This window comes from Cyprinus carpio, chromosome A16 (genome assembly GCF_018340385.1).
Source record: "Cyprinus carpio isolate SPL01 chromosome A16, ASM1834038v1, whole genome shotgun sequence".
NCBI classification, from domain to species: Eukaryota; Metazoa; Chordata; class Actinopteri; order Cypriniformes; family Cyprinidae; genus Cyprinus; species Cyprinus carpio.
This window is the reverse complement of record NC_056587.1, coordinates 23,317,985-23,327,984: the sequence shown is the minus strand read 5'-3', so window position 1 is coordinate 23,327,984 and position 10,000 is coordinate 23,317,985. Positions and strand designations below refer to the sequence as shown.

The 10,000-nt window shown below is 39.5% G+C and overlaps 1 protein-coding gene across 1 annotated transcript in view; it reads left to right on the top strand.

Moving 5' to 3' along the window:
* Positions 1–10,000, top strand: part of LOC109102934 (CREB-regulated transcription coactivator 2-like) — a 17,534-nt gene that overhangs the window by 674 nt on the left and 6,860 nt on the right. The window contains 9 exon segments of the mRNA XM_042773332.1: positions 2,280–2,381; positions 2,459–2,572; positions 2,662–2,723; positions 4,008–4,079; positions 4,851–4,933; positions 5,018–5,091; positions 5,272–5,321; positions 6,662–6,894; positions 9,404–9,825. Of these exon segments, the coding sequence (XP_042629266.1) occupies positions 2,280–2,381; positions 2,459–2,572; positions 2,662–2,723; positions 4,008–4,079; positions 4,851–4,933; positions 5,018–5,091; positions 5,272–5,321; positions 6,662–6,894; positions 9,404–9,825 (1,212 nt within the window).

Genomic DNA, 10,000 nt, shown 5'->3' with positions numbered 1-10,000 from the left:
CCCTCACCTCACACACTCCGCTGCCCCTCATCTGCTGTGTGTGTGTGTGTGTGTGTGTGTGTGTGTGTGTGTGTGTGTGTCAGATAGAGCTGGTTAGTTAAGTTCAGTCTGACCTGGCCTCAGACCCGTGACTTTACTAGTATCACTAGTCCCTGATGATTTTAACCTTTCATCAATAACTGAATTAAATAAAACACTTACTAAAAATGAAATTTTTAAATTTATTTTGATTTATATTTACCAAATCATTTATATTTTATTGTTTGATTTAATCTAGTTCAGTTTATTTCGATTTTAGTAAGCTGTATTTTGATTTTAAACTTTAATTATTTTATTTTTAAATTATTAAATTAAATAGTTTTAAATTATTTTGCATCCTATCATTAAATGAAAATTTACTAAGTGATTTATTTAAATTTATTTAGTTTAATTAAATATTTATTTTGATTTGTTTTTATTTTAAATGTATTAAAATGAACCACTTACTAAAACTTAAATTTTAAAATTATTTTTTTAAATCTTTTATCCTATCATTAAATATTTACGAAGTGATTTTTTTTTATTTGTTTGTTTTATAATTTATTTTAATTTAGTATTTATTTTGAATATTTTTATTTGAAAAGTATCAAAATGTATCACTTACTAAAACTTAAATTATATGTTTTGAATTTCACATCCTGTCATTAAATTAATACTAAGTGATTTTTAAAAAAAATTTAATTTAGCATTTATTTTGATTTTTTTTTTATTTGAAAAGTATCCAAATGAACCACTTACCAACACTTTATTAAATTATATGCAAATGCAAAATTAAAATAAAAAAACTTATTTTCATTTTGCAATTTAATTAAATTTTTAAAATTTAAAGTTATTTTTTTTCATTTTTGAATTTATTATTTGATTTAATTTTTTTTTAGTAGGCTGTTTTATCTTTTATTCTCTTGTATTAATTTTAATGTTTGATGAGATATGTTTGTGAATATCTGAGTCTGAATCATAAATGTCCGAGTGATTCGATTAGTTGTGGATACAGACGCAGCAGGGCGTGTACTGATGACCTCTGACCCTGAAACACACTCGTAGACTCAGTGAGGGCATCGAGAGCTTTCAGGCGTGAGTTATGGTTTGCATATGTGTGTGTGTTCATCATGACAGCACTAGACGGTTAATGCTTGCTTCCTAAACAGCTCTCAGTAGTAAGTGTGTGTTTTTAACGCCAGGTTAAACTGATGCTAACTCAAATGCTACATATTATTATTATTATTTTGCAGAGATTGCAGAGATTTTTTAGTATTTTAGTCGTCTATGAGTTTATGAGTTTAATGATTTTTTGTTTTTTTATTTAAGTATTTTAAACAATCATATGCTCCTGGCTCTCAGATGCTGGTTGATCGACACATGTAGGTAAACAAATAAAATATTACATCTTTTTTTAGTAATTGGATTATTTTAATAGTTTTTTTTTTAATATATTTACATTTTTTATTTATTATTTATTTTATTTTTAAATTATTTATTTTGTGACAGTTTATAATTTTGATGTTTTTTTAAAGAAAATTATTTTATGTGAGTTTTTTTTTAGTAAACTTTATTTTGATGGTTTTTATGTTAAAACTATATATTAATATTTTACAATTTTATGGTTTAATTTTTAGTTTAATTTTGTTTTATATTGATTTGTTTTCATTGTAAAATTATTTATTCATTTTAACTTTAACAACTTGGAAGTGTTTTATTTAATATATATATATATATATATATATATATTTTTTTAATTATTGATTTAATTTTTTTTGTTTATTCATTATTTTATTATTTTTTATGGTTTAATTAAATAATAATTAAATAATTTGGATTTTGCATTTTATGATTTATTTATTTATTTATTTGTGATTTTTATCCATTTAAACCTTTTTTTTTTTTTCATGGTTTAATAACCTTTAATAATAATTGACTTATTTTGAAGAGTTTTTACAAATGATAAATTGATTTTGACATTACGTTGTTTTATATTTTTAGTTATTTTAATTTTGATGGTTTTTATTTTCAAATGAATTTTTAAATTTGTATGATTTAATGAATTATTTTCATCGCATCACAAACCCTGCAATACAATATCTTGAGTTTTGGAAGTCAGATAATGAGTCAAGTAAATGTCAGAGCTGATAAAGACTTCCTGTTCATTTGTCATACTGGAAATGAAGGTCAAGTCAAGCATGTTGCATTGTGGGATGTCACGTGTGCACATGATTTGAGTGATTTCTCGTCTTGTGTTTCAGATCCAGGCGCAGAAGGTCCGCTTGGCCAGAACTCAGGGTCCGTATTACGGCGGATCTCTGCCCAACGTCAACCAGATCGGCAGGACCCCCTCGGAGCTGCAGGTGTGTGTGTGTGTCCAGATGCATCCACAGCAGCTCGTTACAGCTCATGTAAACCCGTGTGTGTGTGTGTGTGTCAGGGCTCGTTCCCCTCTCCGCTGGACTCCAGTCGCTCCACGCGGCATCACGGTCTGGTGGAGCGCGTTCACAGAGACAGACACTTCATCTCTCCCAGCAGACCCTACAGGAGACATGTATCCTTCTCTGGCCGTCTCTCCTGCAGGTTTGTGTGTGAATGGAGTATCATGATGATGCCGTCGATGTCCTTGACCTCTGACCTCAGATGGACAGCTCTCACAGCAGCTCTGTGTATCTGTCTCCGCCCCCTGACCCCAGCTGGAGAAGGTAATGTGCTCATTGGTTCAGACTCATGTCAGCGAGAGTGTGTGTGTGTGTGTGTGTGAGAGAGTGTCTGTGCGTGTGTGTGCGTGTGAGAGAGAGAGTGTGTGAGTGTCTGTGTTTGTATGAGTGTGTCTGTGTGTTTGTGTGAGTGTGTGTGTGAGAGAGAGGTGTGTGTGAGAGTGTGAGAGAGAGAGAGAGTGTGTGAGTGTCTGTGTGTTTGTGTGTGAGTGTCTGTTGTGTTGTGTGGTGTGTGTGAGTGTGTGTGTGAGTGAGTGAGTGAGAGTATGTGTGTGAGAGTGTGAGAGTGAGAGAGTGTGTGAGTGTCTGTGTTTGTATGAGTGTGTGTGTGTGTGTGTGTGTGTTTGTATGAGTGTTTGTGTGTGTGTGTGAGTAAGAGTGTGTGGTGTGTGTGTGTGTGGTGGTGTGTGTGTGTGTTTGTGTGAGAGAGAGTGTGTGTGTGTGTGAGTGTGTGTGCGTGTGTGTAGTGTGTGTGTGTGAGCGTGTGTGTGTATGAGTGTGCACGTGTGTGTGTGTGTGTGTGTGTGTGAAAGTGTGAGTGAGTGATAGTGTGCGTCTGTGGTTTTTTTGGTGTGTGTGTGTGTGTGTGTGTGTGTGAGTGTGCGTGTATGAGTGTGCGCGTTGTGTGTGTGTGTGAAAGTGTGAGTGTGAGTGAGTGATAGTGTGTGTGTGTGTGTGTGAGAGTGTGTGTGTGTGTGTGTGTGTGTGTGTGACTGAGTGTGCGCGTGTGTGTGTGTGTGTGAGAAAGTGTGTGTGAGAAAGTGTGTGTGTGTGTGTGTGGGTGTGTGTGTCTCTCGCCGCCGTCTCTCTCCTCTCCTCTCTCCTGCATCTCTGTGTCTCTCTCCCTCTCTCTCTCTCTCTCCTCTCTCTCTCTCTCTCTCTCTCTCTCTCTCTCTCTCTCTCTCTCTCTCTCTCTCTCTCTCGTTGCGGTGTCTGAAGACTCTTGTTCTGGAGATTCTTCAGTTTTCTCTCTGCTTCTGTTCCTCGTGTCTTTGTTCACTGATTCTGATCTTCTGGACCGATCGCTGTGTTCTGACGGATTTCAGCAGATACTGATGATGATGCTCAGGAGCACCACACACACACACACACACACACACACACACAGATTGACCGCAGGTGTGTTTGTGCGGGTCGGTCCATGTTTAACGCTCAGGTCCTGCTCTGAATCTGTCCTCCGCTCCTCTGGTTCTGTGGCAAACCTGCACATTTCTTGAGTTTGCTCTTCTCTTCTTCTGGAAGTAACGGAGGTTTCTCTGTCGCTCATGAGAACTGGAACAGTAACTTTGAGACGGACAAGAGCCAGATATTCCAGCAGCTGCCGAGCACAGCCCTCAACAGGTGACCAGTCCAGACAGAGACTTCTGCTCATGACTTCTGAACACTTTAAATATATAGAATTTTGTTGTCAATTTTTTATTGATTTAATTTGAAAATTATTTATTTTAAATGCAACATTTGAATCCTTTTCTTTAATTTTAGTGTGTTTTAGATTTTTTTTTTTTTAAATGATTTGTTCCTTTCTTTATTCGTTCCATTTTTATGGTTTAATTACTTTTATAAAGTGTTTCATTTTTATGATTTTTTTTAAAAAGCTATTAATTTAGATTTTAAAACTTTTATTTATAGTGACTTTTAAAAAGATTGTTTTAATTGTAAAATTATGATTGAATTTTTTAAATAACATTTTAATGATTTAATTAAATTTTAGTGTTTTATTTTGATTTGTTTTTATTGTAAACTTGATTTATTTTAATTGTACATTTTTATCATGTAATTAGTTTTTAGTAAGTTTTTTTTGAAGTTATTAATTTTTCTTAATCTTAATAATTTATTTTCAGTGACTTTTGATAGTTTTTGTTTCAAATGTGATTATTTTAATTGTAGATTTCATGATTTCATGAATCTTTGACTCTTTTCGTCGGTTCTCGGAGCCTGGTGTGGGACAGGTGATGTGTTTCTCTCTCGGTCAGAAAGCACTCGATCGACTGACTTCTGTTGAGGGTTCTTGAGCGTCTTGTTGTTCTGACGGTCTGCGGGCCGGTTCTGTCCGGTTCTTCAGTCAGTCCCACGGCTCTGAGCGTGTGTGTGTGTGTGTGTGTGTGTGTGCAGGACTAACTCAGACTCGGCGCTGCACACCAGTGTGATGAATCCTCCGGCTGGAGATCCGTTCACGGCGCCGGGCAGACGGTCCGGTCAGTGACGCTCGTGTGTGTGTGTGTGTGTGTGTGTGTGTGTGTGTTTGAGTCTCTGCTGACGAGCCTCTGTTCCTCCTGCAGTCTTCTCCTATCCTGCTCCCATCGAGGAGCACAGGCCTGACGACGGACGCCTCAAACCCTGGGACTCCAGAAAGGTGCGAACGCAGCTCATGTTTTGTGTGTTTCTGTGAGTGTGTGATTATCGTCACGGAGACAGTGAAGGGTCCCTGACGGGGTTAAACAGACACACAGAATGCTGTCCTGATGAGACCGCAGTAGAAGTGTACATGACCTCGTTATAGATCAGCACAGTGTGTTTCTTCTCTTCTCTTCAGCTGCCGCAGCTCTCTTCACGACCAAAGTCCTGTGAGGTGCCTGGAATCACGTGAGTCTGAGCCAATCACACGCCTGCTCACAGCATCTGTCAATCATTCACACGCTCTTCCTGTGTGTGTGTGTGTGTGTGAGTCCTGTGAGGTGCCTGGAACACACATCTCTCTCTCTCTCTCACACACACACACTCCTCTCTCTCTCTCTCTCTCTCACACACACACACACTCTCTCTTCGCTCTCTCTCTCTGTAACACACACACACACACACACTCTCTCTCTCTCTCTCTCTCTCACGCACACACACACTCTCTTCTCTCTGTCAGAAGTGTGTCTAGAGCAGAAGACACTCACACTCTCACTAACATTCATCACACTCACACTCACTCTCTCTCTCTCACACACACACACACACACACACACTGATCTCGCACTTCACACACAGAAGTGTTGTAAATGTTCACACAGACACACACAGAACACCACAGACACACACACACTCACTCTAACATTCATAACACACTCACACACACACTCTCTCACTCTCACACACACACACACACACACACACACACTCTCTCTCGCACTCTCACACACTCTCTCTCTCACTCTCTCTCTCACACACCACACACACCACACACACACACACTCACACACACACACACACACACACACACACACACACACTCTCTCACTCACACACACACACACACACACACACTCTCTCTCTCTCTCTCTCTCTCTAACATTCTCACACTCACACACAACACACACCACTCACACACACTCTCTCACTCTCTCTCTCTCACAACACTTCACACTCACACACACACACTCTCTCTCTCTCTCTCTCTCTCTCTCTCACACACACACACCACACACACACTCTCTCTCTCCTCTCTCTCTCTCACACACACAAACACACACACACACACACACTCTCACTTCTTTAAAGTGTTTTATGGTTTATTGTATTTTTTTATTTATTTGTTTTTTGGTTTTTTTTTCTGGTTTTGTGCTGTCTGTCTGTGTGTGTCAGTCTTTGTTTCTGAAGATACTAATACGTTCAGTTAACTGCACACTGCATTATCATAAGCTACAGCAGTCAGCTGTTATTTAAGCATATATCAAATAACATTCAGCGCAGTCCATCCTCATGCAGGATGGTTGTGGAGAATCAAGAGTGTGAGTCAGTGATTGGAATGAGCGATAATGTGTTTTGCTAGTTGTTTTTGTATTGAAACTGTGTGTGGTGATGATGATATCTCTGTCGGCTGAAGACACTGCTTCCTGTTTTAAGGTTTTAGTCTCTTTTGTCTTTCACCTGCTGTAATGTCCATGTCTGGTTTTTGTTTTCAGCATCAGTATCTGACTCACTCCTGTGTTTGTGCTCAGTGTGTTTCCGTCGCCGGACCAGCAGGGCGGCGCTCCTCACGGCCCGACAGTGCTGAATACAGGCGGCTCTCTGCCGGATCTGTCCAGCCTGCACTTCCCGTCCCCGCTGCCGACCCCGCTGGACCCGGACGAGCCGGGATACCTGTCTCTGAGCAGCGGAGGCAGCACGGGGAACCTGTCCTGCACCCTCACGCAGCTCGGCATCCACAGCCCCAGCACCTTCCACTCCACAGGTCAAAACACATTTACTGAGCTAACACACGGTCCGAACCCATGCTTCATAGTCTGTCTGTCTGGTATACAATACAGATTCACAGTAATGAACCGGAAAACAACAGAATCAGTGATGCAAACTCATTCAAATATGAGACGAAGTCAAATTCTGCTTTTGAAGGAGCTCTGAAAACACATTATTCTGATCTGTTCAGTTCAGTGTTCAAGTATGAAACCAGCTCGATGCAACAGAAACAGAAGACAGTAGTGTCTTTATTCAGTTCAGTTCAAGTTTTTAACAAATCGAGTGAGTCAGTGATTCACTTAAAGATGGTCACTCGCTTCATTTCTGAATGAATCAGCCGTTTACACGAATCAAGTGAATCACTCGCAAAGAATTGCATCATTTCTGAATGAATCAGCCGTTTACACGAATCAAGTGAATCACTCGCAAAGAATTGCATCATTTCTGAATGAATCAGCCGTTTAACACGAATCAAGTGAATCACTCGCAATGAATTGCATCATTTCTGAATGAATCAGCCGTTTACACGAATCAAGTGAATCACTCGCAAAGAATTGCATCATTTCTGAATGAATCAGCCGTTTACACGAATCAAGTGAATCACTCACAAAGAATTGCATCATTTCTGAATGAATCAGCCGTTTACACGAATCAAGTGAATCACTCACAAAGAATTGCATCATTTCTGAATGAATCAGCCGTTTACACGAATCAAGTGTGAGTCAGTCATAAAGAATTGCTTCATTTCTGAATGAATCAGCCGTTTACACGAATCAAGTGAGTCAGTCACAAAGAATTGCTTCATTTCTGAATGAATCAACAGTTTACACGAATCAAGTGGATCACTCACAAAGAATTGCTTCATTTCTGAATGAATCAGCCGTTTACACGAATCAAGTGAGTCAGTCACAAAGAATTGCTTCATTTCTGAATGAATCAGCCGTTTACACGAATCAAGCGAGTCAGTCACAAAGAATTGCTTCATTTCTGAATGAATCAGCCGTTTACACGAATCAAGCGAGTCAGTCACAAAGAATTGCGTCATTTCTGAATGAATCAGACGTTTACACGAATCAAGTGAGTCAGTCACAAAGAATTGCTTCATTTCTGAATGAATCAGCCGTTTACACGAATCAAGCGAATCACTCACAAAGAATTGCGTCATTTCTGAATGAATCAGCCGTTTACACGAATCAAGTGAATCACTCACAAAGAATTGCTTCATTTCTGAATGAATCAGCCGTTTACACGAATCAATTGAGTCAGTCACAAAGAATTGCTTCATTTCTGAATGAATCAGCCGTTTACACGAATCAAGTGAATCACTCACAAAGAATTGCATCATTTCACGAATCAAGTGAATCACTCACAAAGAATTGCTTCATTTCTGAATGAATCAGCCATTTACACGAATCAAGCGAGTCAGTCACAAAGAATTGCTTCATTTCTGAATGAATCAGCCGTTTACACGAATCAAGCGAATCACTCACAAAGAATTGCCGTCATTTCTGAATGAATCAGCCGTTTACACGAATCAAGTGAATCACTCACAAAGAATTGCTTCATTTCTGAATGAATCAGCCGTTTACACGAATCAAGTGAATCAGTCACAAAGAATTGCTTCATTTCTGAATGAATCAGCCGTTTACACGAATCAAGTGAGTCAGTCACAAAGAATTGCTTCATTTCTGAATGAATCAGCCGTTTACACGAATCAAGTGAATCACTCACAAAGAATTGCATCATTTCACGAATCAAGTGAATCACTCACAAAGAATTGCTTCATTTCTGAATGAATCAGCCGTTTACACGAATCAAGTGAGTCAGTCACAAAGAATTGCTTCATTTCTGAATGAATCAGCCGTTTACACGAATCAAGTGAATCACTCACAAAGAATTGCGTCATTTCTGAATGAATCAGCCGTTTTACACGAATCAAGTGAATCACTCACAAAGAATTGCTTCATTTCTGAATGAATCAGCCGTTTACACGAATCAAGTGAATCACTCACAAAGAATTGCATCATTTCACTGATTAAGTGGTTCACTCACAAAGAATTGCTTCATTTCTGAATGAATCAGCCGTTTACACGAATCAAGTGAATCACTCACAAAGAATTGCTTCATTAATGAACGAATCGGCACGTTGAAGGAATCAGTTGAATAAATGATTCAATGACTCACTCATTAAGACAGTGACTTGTCACCACCTACTGGTGCTTTCAGTTTATATTAGTTTTTTTTTATCATTTCATATTTCAGTATTCTTAAAAGAAAACAATAATATACATTTATTGTGATTATTTATGTAACACTTAATCAACATTTCTTTCTAAAGCTGCTTTTTTTGTAACGTGATCAGAACACAATAATGGCTTATCTTATGATAAATGCTCTTTTGGGGGTAATTTCTCATCCAAAATTGATGTGCAATTAATCAGATTTTTCAGGAAGGACTGTATTCTGTATTGTTATTTTCAAGTAAGGTGTTTGTATTTGTGCAGGTCTGCTGCCGTCTCTGCAGGGCACGTCCAGTAACCCCTCCCTCCAATCGTCGCTTAGCAACCCCAACATCCAATCGTCTCTCAGCAGCCACTCGTTCCACAACTCGCTGAGCTCTGCCTCCCTGCACTCGTCCCTGAGCAACCCCTCCCTCCAGTCTTCGTTAAGCTCCTCCCCCTCGCTGAGGTCATCGTTCAGCAGCCAGTCACTGCAGTCGTCCCTCAGTAACTCCTCCCTCAGCAGTCAGTCGCTGCAGTCGGCCGTCAGTAACACTTACAGCGCTTCGGGCTCCTTCCCTCCGCAGATGAACACGTCCCCACGCAGACGAGCGCAGCTGACCCCTGTGACCCTGCCTCCAGACACCCGCAGACACCACCCCAAACAGTTCTCACCCACCTCCTCCACCCTCAGCTCCATCACACAGGTGAACACACACACACACACACACACATACACGGTTACACGAATACACACACCCACCTCCTCCACCCTCAGCTCCATCACACATGTGAGGTTACACAAACACACACACATTTACATGCACACAGTTACATGCCTAGACACAAAAAAAAAAAAGTTACATACACACACACACACAC